The sequence below is a fragment of the Hyposmocoma kahamanoa genome, unplaced genomic scaffold (genome assembly GCF_003589595.1).
Source record: "Hyposmocoma kahamanoa isolate Upper Pololo Valley unplaced genomic scaffold, ASM358959v1 68, whole genome shotgun sequence".
Classification (NCBI taxonomy): Eukaryota; Metazoa; Arthropoda; class Insecta; order Lepidoptera; family Cosmopterigidae; genus Hyposmocoma; species Hyposmocoma kahamanoa.
Genome location: NW_020653856.1, coordinates 188,604 through 207,504, shown reverse-complemented (window position 1 = coordinate 207,504; position 18,901 = coordinate 188,604). Strand labels below are relative to the sequence as shown.

At 37.1% G+C, this 18,901-nt stretch overlaps 1 protein-coding gene across 2 annotated transcripts; it reads right to left on the bottom strand.

The window, feature by feature from the left end:
- Positions 1-16,596: 16,596 nt before the first annotated feature.
- LOC113232315 lies at positions 16,597-18,514 on the bottom strand. Of its 2 annotated transcripts, none has more exons than XM_026466992.1 (2): positions 17,536-18,514; positions 16,597-16,825 (listed from the first exon to the last, which is right to left on the bottom strand). In XM_026466992.1, the coding sequence occupies exons 1-2, from the start codon at positions 18,313-18,315 to the stop codon at positions 16,754-16,756; spliced, it is 852 nt and encodes a 283-aa protein (XP_026322777.1). In that variant the 5' UTR covers positions 18,316-18,514; the 3' UTR covers positions 16,597-16,753. The 2 variants fall into 2 exon arrangements, with proteins under 2 accessions (XP_026322777.1, XP_026322778.1); XM_026466993.1 differs by having other exon boundaries at positions 17,569-18,514.
- Between the last annotated feature and the right edge of the window lie 387 nt (positions 18,515-18,901).

The following is an 18,901-nucleotide window of genomic DNA, read 5'->3' as shown; positions in this document are numbered from 1 at the left end:
TTGTGACGCCCTCGGTCGCCTCTTACGACCCCCACGGGCATGTATGGGGAGGCGACAATGTATTCTTAAGCCGTCGCCCCACGGCTTAGGTACATATGTAAAACGTATTATAATTAATTGGAGTTAATCATTGACTTACAAATAAATGGACGACGGGTCTAATACAAAAACCACGAAAAAAATGTCCCAAGTCAACCTATTCGAAATTTAAATTGTAATGTCATCGCAGTATCGCGCTGTCAGTAGAACAAATGAAGACTAAAGCGGAGTTTGGCGCTCTGTATACGATTGTAGCGCCTTACAAGTGCGGACACTTTTTAGCGCGGACCCGACGTCCATATAATTGTAAGTCAATGGAGTTTATACAATATAGATGATTTGAAACAAAAGATAAACTTGTTGTGTATCTAGTTGCCACACTATTATTGATTCACGCAAATTCAAATGAAAAAAATGTTTTTATTTAAAACATTCTTGTTGGTTTACTAAGTGTTTGAGACTTGATACAGTTATGTTAAAGTATTGTTTTTTTTCTTTTTCTTGTGACCTTTTACTTACTCTTGAATCGTAGTATTTTAAATTATGAATTTGGACATATCTAAATAAAAATTAAACAATCGTCATTGCGTACTCTAGTTGACATACAATATTAACATAAGGATTGTTTGTAGAAAAAAACTAGGCGTCGTGGGTGATTGTTTGTGGACATGGCGACGCGGATACCATTAAATAATACTAATAATAATCAGCCAGAGCAGGAGTTTTCTTCAAAGAAAAGACGGCACATTTGAACACTTCACCTTCTTTATTTAACTCAGTACTTCAAGAAATGAATATCAATTTTATTTTTCTTTCCATGACGGATCAGCTGACGATCAAGAAGTCTTTGTCATTCTTTTTCATAATTATTCTTTATTGCGTGTGCAATCGTTTCAATTATAATGCAAAATTTCACAAATCATACAATAGTATCTCCTACTGTAATTAATAAGTTTATTTTAAATTTGTATAAAATGTAAAAGTGAATAAATCATCCAAAATAATAAACAATAGGGGTCAATGCGACGTGTGCATTGTGTGTGTCTCAAGTGGCCAACGAAGTGTGCGTGGGAATTGCGTCCTTGTACCATACACTTAAACGCGACAGTAGAGCGAACCGATGCCACTGTGACGTCGCTGCAGCTCTCTGTGTAGAACACGCAACGCAGAGCGGTCATACAATTGTGCCTACGCGCCCTGTCTCCGACAGGGCACCACTGCGCCAAAGAAATTTATTGTGTTTCCTTCTTCAAATTTAACATCGGCCGGAGGCAGTCCACAGTCGATCACAGACCCCCCTAAAAAATAAAAATAAACATAAAAATCTAGCACAGATATACATCTAGCATAAAAATATGCCGTGCATATTACAGACTGAGTTCTATTTGAAACATAGGATTACATTAAACTCACTTCCTTATTCTTAAAGCCGTAGTATTCTAGTTTTTTAATAAGAATGCCATGTCTAGGCAGTCGAAAGCCTTCGACAAATCACAAAAAATACTACTGCACTTTTGGGCTCTATCTAGGGATTCTTGGTGAAGTATACGACGAGGCAGTTAAATATAAATAGTAACATGTTTAGTAAATTATCAAGTTCATTCATTGTAATATAGTAAAATTGGATAGTTTGTTTAGGTTCTTTCACTTTATGTAGGTATGACATATATTTATCGATATTTATAAATAATGTTTCACTGGTTTTATGTGCTACAGTCGTGAAATATTCATTAAAATTATCTGCTATTTTTTTTACTTTTTATTACTACATTATCCTTTTTAGTTTTAATTCTATCTATTATTGCTATTTTTATATTTCTTTTAGTGTGTTCATTTACTATTTTCCAAATTTCTTTTATTTTGTTACTCGATGCATGTATTCTTTTCATGTAATCAAATTTTCTAACCGAGATCGTTACTTTTTTAAGAGTCTTTTTATACATTTTCAGTCTAGTTTTTCTTTTTGGGCAAGGATATGTACATTGAAGAATTTTCATTTTTGACAGATTGTTTTTTCATATTAATATACCTTTAGTCTCCCACCTAGTAGTTTTAGTGTTAAGCTTGTATATTTTTCTCATTGGAATAGCTACGTCAAGATAATATTTGATAGTTTCTAAATAAATATTAATTTTTTAATTTGTGTCATCAGTATTTACAATTTGTTCAATAAATTTATAATCCTTATTTATCAAATAATAATAAAAAATACGTTTTATTAGATTCAGTCCATTTCTGGGCGAAATAGGAATTTTTGGTCAACAATTTCTTATTTACTATTATTTTACATTGCATGACATTATGATCGGATAATTTATGTCTAGTTACATAGCCAGTGATACAGTTGTATTTAGAGTTAACAATGAAATTATCAATACAGGTTTTACTAGTTTCCGTGATCCTAGTCGGTTTGTTTATGAGACATTTACAATTATAGTTTCTAATTATAGTATGAAATGATTTTACAATTGAATTATTACTGAGAATATCGATATTGAAATCACCCGCAACTATCAGCTGCATGTTTTCTTTATTTACTTTGTGTAGTAGGTATTGTTGTTAATTTATTTTCAAAAATCGTAACATTGTACTCTGGTCTATATAAACATACTATTACAATTTTATAAGGTTTCGTCTTTATTTCTATAGCCACAACTTCACAATGTAGTTCAGCTGACGTCTTATTTAAATCCGTCCTTTCTTTGAATTTCAAATAATTTTTTACAACTTCACCATGCGCTGAGTGTTGTCTGTTTCTAAAAGTTGCCAATTCATAATTTCCAAGATGCATTATATTTATTTGTAAGTCATTGGCCCAAGTTTCAGACAAGTAAAGAATGTCGCAATTTGTTTCCCTGGTTAAAAGCTCCAGGGCTAGATATTTATTATTTATACTTTGTACATTGGAATGTATTATCTCTATTTTGATTGTCTGCCATCTTTGGTTTTTGAAAATTTACAGGTCCTCCTGTTGTTGCAATGCATGTCAACAGTGATGAACCCTTAGAATTGACAACAATAATTGCCAATTGTTTCACGTTGTTGACTTTGTTGCTTTTTCTAAGCTCATTTCTCGGTTCTAAGTATTTAACGATTTCATTATATTTTGAAATTCTACATAATTCTTCATTTATTTTATATATTTGTTCATCATCGTATGTATTGTATGGAAAGTGACATAGTACTATATTAAAGTTTCTTTAATAAGTCAAGTGATAATCCTTTACGTTTTCCCAATAGTAATCAATTTTGGATAAATAAATAAATAAATAAATAAATAAATAAATAAATAGACAACCACCAACGCTTACGGAGCTGGTATATATTTACTTTCGAATATGATCATAGGTTGTTCACATTTGTTTTAGAGTGATGAGTTCTGATTTTGCTAAGAAGCGTAATTAATGAGGTGCACAATTCCTTATTAAAGTGAATTCTTTATCCAACCGCCCTCCTGCCGTTAGTCGACGGACTCCCGCCGACTCGACGGCCGGCGGACTCGCTTTTAATCTCGCTAATTGAATTTGTATGGCTTAATAGCTCAACTAGTTACATTGAAATACAATCTCTCGTATTCATATTTCCAGAGATATCGTCGCTGCAGGGTCACTCTGTTCGTTTTTCAGCTTTTTATACTGCTTTTCTTATATTGCCTGGCTCTACAGTTTTACGCAGTAATATACAAGTATATAAGTAAAATGCAGAAACCTACAAAACTATTTAAACATTGATGGACAAAGGAGCAGACGTGAGACTTAATCGTAAGCTGCCGTTGCACTTCGGCCAGAAAAATACCTATTCACATGTCATTTTGCAGATCCTTAATAGCGCTCAGGGAAAAACACAGAGGCCGGAGGCAACTCATTTTCCACTTTATACGTAAGCATAAAAAACGTGTTGGTGAAGACCATGCATCTACATAGTGCGGGAGAAGTCTGCCTATGAGGGAAGTGGTGCCATGGAGGAACTGTGCCGAAGGCGAGTATTTAACTTCGTGCATGACTTGACTACAAAAATCTCAGTATTATCAGAGATACATTTTAATATACAAAGACCACAGACTACATAAAAGACTGTTATGAAATTGATATTGTCAATGATGATTTTTAGGCGGAGACTTGTGTGTTTATTTATTTCATACAAACAAGGCATACAAGAGAACATAATACAATTTCTCACCAAACTGCGAAAGCGGTTTGTTGGCGAGTTTACACTCACAATCACAAAACTATAGTACTTATACATAGTATGAGTACATTTAACAGACAGAACAGTACAGAACAGAACAGTGTAGAATTGACTAAAGTTACATGATTTTAAGAAGTATAAGTTTCAATTTTTTCTTCAATGTTTATTTACTTAACAATTCTCTGCCTCTCAAAAAATCGAATTTATTAAATATAATCTAAGTACACAGTACTAAAAAACCGACCTCAAAGGTACGTGGAATTACGTATATTTGCTAAGATTTATTGAAATATAGTTTCTCCTCGTTCGCGACTATACGGGACTTGACACAGGAGATAATAAATAATAAATAATAAATAATAATAATAATAAATAACGCACACACTCAACATAGCCCCGCACTAGGGAAACCCTGTGTCGCGGGTGCCATGGACACACATATAGACAACCACAAATTACACCCAAACTCACGAGAGAAATAAATGTAGGCCATACAAACATTTCTCCCGACCCTGGAATCGAACCTGGGACCTCTGCGTGGCAGTCCGGCATGGTAACCGTTCGGCCACGGAGGCAGTTAGATAAAAAGAGAAAATCGGTTCTCACTACTCAAAATATATTGAGAGAGAAAACGCCCTGAATTGGAGAATAGCAAAACCAACCATTAAAATAATTGCTCCCTAAGTAAAATTTAGGTACCCTTAGAGGTGGATTATTTTCTCAAAATGAAATGAGACCACTATGGAGGTACCCTCTCTCCAACAAAAAAGACTCATGAGAATCTGTTCACAAATACCGGACTTAACGGATAATACATGTTAGATGTAATGAAACCTCATTTGAGAATACCTGCGTGTATGTGCAGTCGGGTAAAAAACAAGGAAATATTTTGACTCCTATCAGATTCAAAATGTGGAACCAAAATAAAATGCATGTATAAGATTTCTGAATAAAATATTTAATAATTACTTCTCGGGCGTTAGTGTTTTCTTTCAATACATACAAAAAACAGTCGAATTGAGAACCTCCTCCTTTTTTTGAAGTCGGTTAATAATTGGCAAGAGATGTCTACTTGTTCTTGTACCATAATATTTAGTTATTTACACTTGGACACACATATTTATTTTCGCGGGCTCGCCTAGTGTTATACTTGTTCGTTACATTAATTTTAAATTCAGTTGTATAATAGCTTTTTCAATAGCGACCAAGTATTGTACTTTTGCTTATGCAATAAATATTTTACAGTAGGTAACTAGTTTATCATAGTCCCCCATAAAACTATACTTGGTTTTATGACTTACAAAATATTTCAAAAAGATTTTTTATTTGTAGGATATTTCCGTCGCTGAGGTATGTTTCAAGGGTTCGGCCATAACAACTCAGCCCGTAACTCAGCAAAGAATAAACCAATGCGTAATAAACTATACGCAGACTACGTTTATCTAACAGCGTTTTTAGGTGATAAAATGTGTTCAGCAGTATTCTAAGCTTCGAACATACCTCAGCGACATGTATACACGCTGTTTACGTGCATTATATTACACACTGGGCCGTACCCGGAACCAGTAGGGATGCCCATTATGATCTCACACTCGTCACCCTCCACATCACCGACAACAGTGCGAATTGTTCTATTTTTTGAGTAATCGCGAAACCAGTTATGTGTTTTTACCACGAATACCACATTCCTCCATAGCTTTCAACGGAACGTCAAGGTCTAGGGTGTCAAACGCCTTTTTATAATCAATAAAAATACACACAACTTGGTTTCCGGCATCAAGACTATTGTGAACATCGTCCATAAAGTTCGCCAATGCCGCAGAGGTGCCTCGACCAGGTCGTAATCCATGCTGCGCATCTTACCAAACGCCATTCTCGTCAAAAATGAACTGATTTGGCCAACTACAATTTCCTCAACCAGCTTATTTATTACTGACAAAATTGCAATTGGTCTGTAATTTGAGTAATCATAATGACTACCTTGCTTAAAAATTGGTGGGATTATTGATTTTTTTAAATTTACTCGGGTACACCCCATGACTTAAGCATAAATTGACGGATAACGCCAGTACTGGGCTAATTGCTTTCTTTATATATTTTATGTCTTGTACACGTATTCTATCAATGCCAGGCGATTTTTCCATACTAAAACTATCAACATATTTATCAACTTTAGTACATGTGACTTTATTATATCTAAACGAAACATTAGAAGGATTAACATATTATCTCCTATCAAAAAAATGTGTGCAACAATTATGTTTGATTCTTAATATTTCGCTCGTGAATGTTTTTGAAAACTGTGTACATATTACAAATTATCTTTTTTACCTAAATACTTCATAATTATTTTGTCAACATGAGTCTTGCTTCTCTCTAGCCATCAATTACCATTGGACCATATTTTTCTAATATCACCCTTACATCACTTAATTAACTTCTGTCTATACCTTATTCATTAATTATTCTTAGCCTTATTTATTAATTTATTAAGTTTATAGGAAATGAAACTATTTTTCCGGATTTAAATCGCGTATATTTGTTTTTTCAAACAAACCGACGTTTCGGGCCCTTTACAGGTCCCATGGTCACGGTTATTAAGTTTATTTCGGCAACGCGTATATTCTAACGACTACACATACTGTTTGGATTTAATTTACAAGGTGTAATAGAACATCTGGATGTAATATCATATTATATAACTTACTACATACCCATGGTTGCGTTAGCCTTTTACGTTTTAATGGTACTACAATTTCACTTTCCTTATAAATTGCACTAAAAATATCACTTAATTTCCTATATCAAAGTAACGGATACAATAATAACAGTAAAGCTGACCAATCTATTTTTTCTAATTTTTCTCTAACTAATTTATTACTGACTATTATCTTACTACTCACTTCACTGTTTGTAAATAGTTCATAGTCATTGCGTTGCGTCACTTGCAATGAAATTCAGATCATATGGTGGTCTGATAAATAAATCTCAGTTATAAAAGAATCGTAGCTGGTGAATTGTCCCGCTCGCTCACACGTTTGTTCTGCACCATTCAGAGATCCGCTCCAGAGACGTTACAAGTCGTATACTGCTATTTTCCACTTCAACGCGAAGAAGATTTGCATGGCCTGCATAATGGATATCATTTAAATATTATGTTACTAAAATCAATGTTTTTTTAATGAAAATTATACTCGTGATAATAACCGTCGCGATTTGTTTGAAATGTAAGAATGTTGATAAGTAAGAACCCGTCTGATGTTAACCTTGTGAACTTTTTGTACCAAGTTGTTCCGAGCTAGTTGATATATTCGAAGGCTGCCTCGTCTCGAATGATGAGGGTTCAATTAGCTCTAGTTTAGATTATTTACCTACACATCTTGCATTAACACAGGGGCGGAAAAATACTGACATTCGGCTTGAATTAACAACCCTGTGATTACATTGATGTGTTTCAATACCTGTAAACAAAATTAAATTAAGTGGAGTAAATGGTAAATCAGAAAGATACGCATGTTTTCCTCAAAAAGCTTAAAAAATAGTTTTTCTCTGTCACATTACAACAGAAAAAATATATAACGTGATGTCATAATATTATTCCAACAAATACTCACAGTCGTGAATGATGTGAGTAAACAGACATTAGAAGGCTCCACAGGCCGCCGCCCCGGCACCCCGCTCCGCCACGCCCCCGCGGGCGATACTGTGACGCCTTCGACGACGTTGTATAAATTCGCTCTATTCTCGGGCCGTGAAGAAACACTTAGATTTCGTTCAGCTTTGCGCGTGATCCTAATAATTCCTGAGATTTATTCGCGCGTACCTCCCTCCTCCCGCGTCTGTGTACCCTCTGCATTCTCGCCGAGGGGAGCACCGGCAAACTTTTCAACTAATCAAACTGTCTTAAAGACCACCTTCGACATATCGACTGTCCAAATTACTCTTGTTGGGTTCCGTTCGCATTTCAAACTTCTGTTTTGTGGCTGCGTCACAGCCCGGAGAATTACCTCACTCTAACTTGTCTTGCCGTAACGTTAAGCGTGATCCTAAGAGCAATTTCCTTAGTATGTGTACAAGATGACTCGGCAGGTGTCGTAGTGCGTACATTGCGCGAAGCTACCCCTCTCCACAGGCAGTTGAGCTCGAAGTTGCCGCTCGGTAGATACTCGCTGTTATTTAGCAGAGCCTGTGAAAGGCGCGGCTTAAGCGGGATTTTTGTTGTTCGAAACTCGCGCCTGCTATTGCTATCGATAAAAGTTTAGGGCCATTGAGATAGCTGTACCGTAGATTCAGTATAGTTCCCTTAATAATAATAACATTAGGACTACCTTGGCTTCCCCTTTCTATGACGAGAGTAAAATAATGATTACCGGGGAGAAATACTGCGCTCTAATGGGTTTTCTTTGTTAAAAGGGAGAAGCTGTAATTAAAAATTCCTAAGGAAGATCGTATTTAATGCATTTGAAACAATCTCGAGTCGATCTCGATAGTGGCATGGTCAATGTAATTTAAAATTGTTCTCAGCGTCACACTGCATATTTAGTAACTTAAACATAGTTAAACACAATTTGGTAAACGCGACTCTGCATTGAAAGTAATCAATCAAAGTAATCAAAAGCTAGCAACAACGCGATTTTCCAATGAGGAGTGAAAATTATGTAACATTACTATGGCTTATACTTTTTACATGAGACTTTGTTGTGTCGTAGCTTCAGCTTCTTGGAGAGTTCTCGTTAGTGGTTAGTGGTTGCTGTACATTAATCTAAAAAGAAAATAATTCCCGGCGAAGCTAAGAATTAGCCTACCTAACCTACGTTTTGTATGGCTGGGAGGCTCAACCGCCGCGACGTGGACGACGACGTTCAGCGCGGCGCAGGTGCGAATGTACTAATGGCATCCCCTATTGTGCTCGCTCCGATTGTCTACAACGCTATTATTTTTATTCATCCCTACGTCATATTAAATCGCGCCGTTTGCAGCTTACAGAAATACGGATTTCTTTATGAATTCTTTTTGTACACAAGAAACATCGCTGTCTCCATCAATTGTGGCTGAGTAATTTTAGCGTTCGTTTGTGTTTGTAGGCTTTTGTCATAATGTTACCGCTACGTACATTTTTGTTTATTTTACAACAATGGCACAACGCAAAAGATTTTTCTTGCTTTTGAGATTAGTTATTTCCCTGCCTGGGAAACTTCAAAACAAATATTGGGTTCAAAGATTTTCACACGTAATCATGTGCCCTTACTCATCTGACGCGACGAACGTTTTGTGCGTTTTTTGTTTCGGCCAAGTGACAAACGACAAAGCGGCTGGCATAGAAGCATTTCCGGTCTATTCCGCTAGTCCCTACCTGTCCCCACTCGTGGGGACAAGTGGATTTTTTTTCCACTCTTCCCTACTATACCGTCACTGGTTGGGATAAGTGGCATTTCATTTCCAGCTATCCCTACCCAAACGTTTCCATTAATAAGTACAGTCGAGAATAAAACTATGTCAATGAAAAGTATAACTATTTATTTAAAAACTGTCCCTGTTTCAAAACCTGACCAGTGCCTTTGATTTGGTCTCCTACGACATCCTATGGGATAAACTCAGTGCCACGGGCATGCCTGTGGAGCTAACGAACGTTTTTAGGTATTGGTATCGGAATCAAATGAATGTTAGAAAGTGGGCGAACAAATTTTCGAAGCCGTATAACTTGGAATGCGGGGTTTGGCAGAGTGGACTAACATCTCCTAGATTATACAATTTGTACGTCAATGCACTGATTGGTGAACTCAGCAGCACGCATGGGGGTTGCTTTGATGACGGAATTTGTTTAAACATTAGCTATGCCGATGACATGGTGCTGCTGGCGCCATCGATCATCGCATTGAGAAAACTAATTGTAGTATATGAGTCGTATGCAACATCTCATGGCTTGTCATATAATATTAAAAAGTCGGAGTTTATGATCTTTGGAGCTGCCGGTAGGAAGAGTCCTACGTGTGCACGTGTTGTACTACTTAATGGTTCTCCATTAAAAAGGGTTAGCCACTTTGAATACTTGGGACGCCATGTTACCGGCGAGCTCAAGCATGACCTGGATATACAGCGCGAACGGAGAACACTATCGATGAGAGCAAACATGCTTGCCCGCAGGTTCGCCAGATGTACGGCTGCAGTTAAGATAACATAGTTTAGAGCTTTCTGCACATACATGTACACTAGCGCTCTGTAGCTACACTCAGTGCTCTCAAAATGCTCTGTGCGTGCAATACAACAACGCCTTCAGGACGCTGTTGGGGCTGTCACGTTTCTGCAGTACCTCAGCCATGTTCACTGACGCGCGCGTAGATAGTTTCACGGCTGTTGTACGTAAAAAGTCGGCGTCGCTACTGAAGAGAATACGTGACACCCCCAATAGCCTCCTGAAGACAGTTGCTGACAGGAATGAGTGCCCAATTATGCGGCACTTAATCAATAATACAAAGTCACTGGTAAAATATAAGTACTAATATAGTTTTAAGTCTGTACCTACTAACATTTGATTGGATCTCAGTTGTCTCAATAAATAAATTTTATTATGATTATTATTAAAAACATTGTATTTATTACCTGCTAAGGGCGTCTTCAAATTAGACGCTGATAGAACCACTGCAATGGCACGTCTGAGGCATGGCAGCCGTGCCACTTCTAAATTTTCATTCAATATCTAGTCTGCAAATGTGGCGCGTATGTGGCACCACTGCAGCGCTTCTATGAGCGTCTAATTTAAAGGCACCCAAACAATATTGTAAACATTTAACTAATCATTCTGATAATACGTACATACATATAAAATGTATAATCCGGGACAAAGTCGTAATATCAAGTGACGGGACGAACAAGTCGTGCACCTGATGGTAAGCTACACGCCTCTTCACAACAGTTACAGTGCCACTCAGAGCTTTAAATTTTTTTTTTTTTTTTTTTTTTTTTTAAATAAAAATTGTTTATTCAGTAACATAATGTACAGAGAAAACTAAAGACTACTTATGCAAAATAACACATGTACCTGAACTAGGAAATTCCTGTATTTCAGGTAAAAAGTACTACTAATTATAAATGTGGATACTATTAATATTATAAATACTTTTTAGGAGAATCTTATGAAATACAATTAAACAATTAAATTAAAAATTGCCGTTAAAAAAAATAAAAAAAATAAATAAAAAATGTACACTTAAACAAGACAACATTTAATTTACGATAATAAATAAATTCTCTGTATCCTCATAGGACATATTTTGAAGAGCTTCTTGGAGAATTTTCTTTACCTTAAAGCAACAGAAATTATAAATGGAATATTTAGCGTTTAATTTATTGTACAAAAATGGTCCAAGAAACACAAAAAATCTTGAAATAAAAGTATGTTTTGATGATATAATTTTGGGGCAGACAATATCTTTTCGTCTTTTATTAGTGTTTTCAGTAATATATGGGAGCAATACGTGCTGTTTGAGGACTGTGGACTTAATGAATAATTGCCTTACAGTTAATACTTTACATGACTTATACAGAAGGTCAGTGGGGTAACGGAAAGGGCGGTAGGTAGAAACCTTTAGGACAGCTCGCTGGGCTCTTTCAATGATTAGTAAAGTAGTTTTAGCTATACCACCCCATGATGTAATGCAGTAAGTAATTAATGATTGGCATAATGCATAATAAACTTGCCTGATTATTTTAAAATCAGCAGAAACGCGCAGTTTTTTAAACACAAACATTAACTTACGGAGTCGGGCGCTTAGTGCTTCGATATGGTGTTTAAAGGATAGGATGTCATCTAATATAACACCTAAATACTTTATCTTGTTAGTAATAGCAATGTCTGGACATTTACACAGGTTGTTAGTAGGGTCAAAACAATGGTGAGCATACAGTTTAGGGTTAGATATAAATGACTTTGATTTCCGCATATGGAATTGCATAAAACAAGTTTTATCCGTATTTAGTGTTAGCAAATGATGTTGGAGCCAGTTATTTACTATATTGAATCCACGCTGTGCATAGTCGTATACCTCCTTGTCAGAGTTTGCAGAAAAGAGTAGAACAGTATCATCAGCATAGGATATGATCTTTCCACCTTGTAAATCTAGGTTACAAAGGTCATTAATGTAAATCAGAAAAAGTGTTGGTCCTAAAATACTTCCTTGAGGAATTCCAAATGAAGTGCACTTCAGATCAGAACTGTGAATGTCACCTATTTTAACACATTGGGATCGGTCCTCCAGGTAGTTTTCGAGTAATTTAAGCTGTATGCCCCTTATACCAAGCGATTCAAGCTTCTGTAACAGCACAGGGATGTAAACTGTATCAAAAGCCTTCGCTAGGTCTAGAAAAATACCCACAGTTTTGTTACCCTTGTCTAGTTCCCTTTCTAAGTGTTCGATCTTTGTATTAATAATTATAACAAACTAGTGGAGTAATTTCCCAAAAAATAATTGAATATCAATTCAATAAAAAATTTAATTAATACAGTGAATAGCGACATCTCTCGCCAGGACTGGTAGCTGTAAAGGTACTAACTGGGTGATAAATCTGTCATAGATTTCTTATAGATGGCGCTACGACTAAAAAGTCGTTGAAAGACCAAGTACAAAGACACGATGCAAGCACATAGAAAAATTCGTGAGGTCCGTTGGTTCGTTCCGTGGCTTAGTTGGTATAGCGTCTGGCACGGTATGCAAGAAGACGTCGGTTCGAATCCGACCGGATCGAAGGACATTTTTCTAAGTGTTTCTTCATATTTTTCAAAAAATAGTATTGGCCTTTATTTGACATTCAATGACGTCATCAGTGGCTCTATAATGTTTTAAACAGACTTCAAAAAAAGGAGGAGGTTCTCAATTCGTCTGTATATTTTTTTTATGTATGTTACGCGGTAACTCCGTCATTTGTGAACCAATTTTGAAGATTTTTTTTGTTAGAAAGAGGATACCTCAGATGTGGTCCCATTTAAATTTCAAGAAAATATTCCAGCTCTAAGGGTGGCAAACTAAGTGATGAATAACTTTTGAGGTCGGTTTTTTTAACCGGAGAATAGGTTACATCCGTGCGTAATGCAAAGCAAAAACACAAAAAAAAACTAAATGTCACTTCACGTTTGTATACGTAACCTTACTATCTTTACAATTTTTTATTTCGCTGCCGGGAAACAAAATATCAAATATAACACAGCCATGGAATACAACAAAATATCAAATATAACATAGCTATGGAATACAGAAAGTGTTTTGTTCATACCTACGAGAATGGTTCAATAAATAACCAAAACAAAATCTTTGTTCATATTAGAGAAAATTGCAATACTACAAAGTTTACACTATTTAGTGTTGTGAACATTGACTTACAATTATAGTTGTGAAGATCACTTTGAAGTAAGTTGATAAACCTGTACAAAACAACACTTTGTCTTTCTTTTCACTGTTAGTACCATTGTGAAATTTTCGAGGTAATAATATTCTATTAGTTTTATAGCCGACTGGAGATTTGGTGAAGTGTTTTAAAGTAAAAATTATGAAATCTAAGCAAAAACTTAAATGCACAGTCAAGCTGCGCAATCAGTATATTAAATGAGGTATGAATTCAATAGGTTGATTTTTTATGATTGTAAATTTACCTATTGTATACTATATAAAGCTATTAATAATATGTTTTCAACATCCAAGTGAATCAAAAGACAGTGAATTACAAAAACAGCTATTCCAACCTATTATCAGCATAACAGCAAAAAAAGAAAACATGGAGATTTTGTGTAGTCCCCAATACGTCTCCGACTTGCAAATTACTTGTAAAGTTTATTTAGTTATATGATTCTTGTGCTATGAAGCATTCTTATAAGAAAAATCTTGTTGATTGCATTAAGAAGTATCCAATCTACTTTTTAGACACACGTTGCAAAAAAGTGTGAAGTAAAAATGGTTGACAGGAGTACAAATTATAGAATAAGGGAAACAACAAGTGCTAGGACGACAGCTGAAATACTTTCTTCTCGAGAAGTTTCTTCAACAGCTACTCCTTCTCTGTTTGGTTCTACATCCGAAATGGAAGAATAAACTTTGCTATGGACAAAGCAAAAACAGTGTTAAAAAGTAGAAAACATATTGTTAGACAGATATTCAGAACACCTAAGATGTATCTATGATTGTCTAAACAATATTCATGTCTTATTGTAACTTTGTTTAAAACAAAACGAATTGATTCAGTATAAAGGATAAGTGATCACCTTGAATTTTCAAACTAAACTTGCAATAAGGATTTTGATCAGTATAGAAAATTTTGGTATTTTTTTTAATTTAATTTGCACTTTTCATTCAAAACAAATTAAAAAACCTGCCACTTGTATTTAAAGTAAGCAGTTATTCAAATGTTGAAATGATTTCGATGTTGAAATTTTCACTGCATAAACAACACTCCACTACAAATATGTGCACTAATTGCATGCGATTTTTCTTTAATAAAGAGTGACTGTAATGACTGAATTCTTAATAAATTATAATTCTAATATCAGCACATTTTATATACAAATTAAAATCAATGCACACCTTTTTACCAAAGAGAACTTGGTTGCCATTTTTTTAACTGCTGTGTTTTGCCAGCAACAGTTTTATAAGAATAATATAGAAATTATGGAGATCATCGCCAGTATCAGTTTCATAATTCAAAAATCTTATTTAAATTCTAATAGAATGTGAAATTTATAAATATTACTCTTCTTCTTCTTTTAAATGTTATGGCTCCATCGAAATAATCAATGATTTTGCCAATGTCAAGTAAAAATAACTACATATGTACGGTAGTTTAGTATTATTACAAAAATTATACAAAAAAAAAATGGCGATTTCGCCAATGTCCTGTGAGTTTGTCCTAAATATTACTCAATTTTTCTCTTACATGACAGTTCTTTTTTTTTATTAAATGACACCTTTATAATATTTATGATAATGTATAATGTCGATTATTTAAAGAAGGTACCAACACTAAAGAAAGTTGGTTAACTGTCGAAAGGTAAAAAAGTGTGATTCAAGTATATTGTTTTTTTTTTTATTTTATTTATTTATCTTTCTCTTACGCTAACATTACAGGTAAACTTAACCTAATTCGATAGCGTAACTATCTTATTATCTAATGTACTATCCTAAATATACGTAACTTATTCATGTATAACTTATTATAAATAATGCAGTTTTTGAGAAATCACTCAGAGCACACGTAAAAATATCCACTCTCTCGGCTACCGCGTTGAGAGTGCGCAAAGCGCGCGTGAGCGGCGCCCCAGCCAGCAGGTTGGTGCGCGCTCGCGGCAGCGCCAGCAGCGGCGGCCTGCGTCGCCGCCCCGCGTACTCGTTTGGTACGCTAAACTGAACATGGAGAAGGAGCTCCGCGTTGTAAACTTTCCCCCTCACCAACTTGTGGATATAGCAAACCAAGGCAAACTCCCTTCTGACCCTTAGCTCGCTATACCCCACCATTCCCAGAATAAACAAATTAGGATATCGCAGCGGATAAAAAGGATAGACTCCATACTGTTTTAAGTACATATACCTAATAAACTTGTTCTGTACCCTCTCCAACATAAGTTTGTACTTCGCTTCTTGTGGCGACCATACAGCTGCGTTACACTCCAGCTGACTCCTGACTAATGCGTTATATAAAGAAATAATTGCTGCAGTGTTTGTAAACCCCTGAGCTCTTCTGAGTACAAACCCTAAATTGCGATATGCTTTTTTACATATGTGGGTAATATGATCGCCATAAGATAAACCAGTAGTCAGCCGGACACCCAGATCTCTTACTTCTGAAACCCTCCGCATAGCCACATCCCCAATCGCATAATTGTGTATGACAACATTTCGCGCGCGAGATAAAGTCATGACCTCACATTTAGCGGTATTAAACTGTAATCTGTTTTTCTCGCTCCAAGCTACCACCCTGTCAATGTCGCTCTGCAACCTCTGGCAGTCCTCTGGTGTCTTTACAGGCAGATACAGTTTGAGGTCGTCCGCAAACAATAAGCACCTGGCCTCCCTTACTACGCTTGGCAAATCATTAATCATTAACAAGAATTCCAGGGGCCCAAGGTTACTGCCCTGACTCACGCCAGATCTTGTAAAATACGGATCCGATACGTGCCCAGCAAACTCCACATACTGCTGTCTTTCGGCCATGTAACTGGCGAACAGTTGCAGAAGGTGAGGGGTGAAGCCGACGCTCGCTAATTTATCCAGCAGTACGTCATTGTCGACTAGGTCGAAAGCTTTTTTGAAATCAAAATAGGCGGCATCTACTTGCACCCCTCTGTCCACCGACAACCGACGACCGAGCCGGAACGACATCCGCCATGTAATTAAGGAGGTTGGAGGTGGTGCTACGCGCTGCACGGAACCCGTGCTGCTCGTCCGCTAGCTGCCCACTCACCTGCTCGTACAGGCTCTTGTGTATGGCTGACTCCAAGACTTTCGCAGGCGTCGACAGCACTGCCACGGGCCTGTACCCCTCAATACTACTTGACGCCCTCCCCTTCGGAACCGGGACGACTCGAGTGACTTTCCATCTCTCCGGGAACACTGCGGAGCTTAAACATAAATTAAAAATGTGCAGTAAAGGCTTGGCTAGTACCGCTCGACAGTCCCTGAATACAAAAGGCGGTATCCCATCCGGCCCCGAGGAGGTCTTGGGCCTCAGCCGGCGCAGCGCGTCGTCGACCTCTCCAATCTCCAGGCGCTCGAGGTGCACTCGCGCGGCCGCGTTGCCGCCGCCGGCGCGCGCCGCGCTCGCGCCCGCGTCCAGCCGAGCCCGGACTGTGCTATACACCGACTCAAAGTACCTAGCGAATTCCCCGGCGCACTGATCTTCACTTAAAACCGACCCATCTTTTAAAATACTATGCGAACTCCTGTTACCTCTTTTATCTTTTATATAATTCCAGAATGCTTTAGGTTGTTTAAGTAAGTGATTTTGTACACGATCACTATACTGCTTATGAGCTAGCTTTATCATATTTTTTATTTTAGCCCTGTGTTCCGAAAAGGCTTTGTAGTCTGTATCTAAACCGCTCGCCTTGTATTTTTTATGAAGTAACGCTTTGAACTTAATGTCCTGAATAATATTACTAGTATACCAGACTGGATATATAAACTTTGAAGATCCCCTATTTTGTTTTTTCAGTGGAACACACTTACTGATTATCGAATTGATTGTATCATAAAAATAGTCTAAACTATCCTCTAAATCTAAATTCATAATTGGAGACCAATCTATACTTGCAATGGACGAATATAATACCGCAAAGTTGGCCTTATGAAAGTTCCATCTTACTGGTGCCGTTGGTATGCTCGCTGAAGGCGCGGGACCGGGGCGCGAGAGGGGTCCGCCAGCCGCAGACTCAGACCGCCGTGCGAGCTGCGCGCGCACGCCAAGCGCGGGATGCGCTGGGTCGAGCCGCACAAGCGGCGTCGCCGCGCTTACGCTCACACTGTCACTGTCCCCCGTACTCAACACTAAATCCAAACTCCGACCGATGTTATTCTCTACTTTGTTGCTCTGAGTGAATCCACAATACGTTATAAAGTACTCAAAATAATTATTTACCGTCACCGAAGCGGAATACAAGTTGAAATCACCTACAACTAATACGTCACTATAACTATTACAATATTGTTCTATTAACCTAAACATTACCATGTAATCAGTCTCACTACTCTTCGGCGGAATATAAATTACACAACATAAAAATAAAAATCTGTCTCGTAAATAAACACTTGCAGCGACTAGTTCAAACACCTGATTGTCTAAGATGACGTCACTCAGGATCGGCGCTCGTCGCAGCTCGAAACGCGGTATGGCCACTAAACACGCGCCTCCCTGCTTTCGACCATCTGCGCGATCACATCTAATTATTTTGTATCCCGGGGGCACTAGTTCGGCATCTTTTATTGAATCATTACAACCCGTTTCTGTTATGGCAAATAAATCTGCCTCCGATAAGGACACGTTTACACAGAAGTCCTCTAATTTTGTACGAAGTCCTCTTACATTCTGATAAAGAATCTCAATGGCCGACATTTTATTGACTTCTGGGCTTATTGTTTGACTTGCGAAACCACACCCACTCGCAAAATTCGATATTTAGTGGCCATTTATCTGATTGGCATAATAAGTCATATTGGCTCTCTGGGACTCCTATAATGAAGGATGCATAATCCCTTTCACTTTTATGTTTGATTCTATCTACCTTTAAATCCACTTCTTTACCACATATATTTCTCACATGTTTTTCCATATTTTCTTGCGTAGTTTCTTTTTTGAGACGCCAGACGTGTAAAAATTTTTTCCGCTCTGTACCTTGAATATCGGAATTACCGATGTTATCTCCCCTTCTTACTTGACTATTTTGGTATCTACTTTTTCTTGTAACGGTTGTCCATTTCTCATTTTCACTTTTTTTTTTATTTTCCTGGCTTTCTTGTGTATCTCTCTGTTCATTACTATTTTTTTCTTCTAACTGAATTTCCATCGGTACGACCGCGATTTCCATGGCCTTACCTTGCGACGCCGTTCTAGAAGCGCTGTTATGGTCGAGTTTCGCTTGGGCTATACTGTGTTTTGTCACATTTGCAAATGATTTTATTGCTTGCGGTGATCCTTGCGG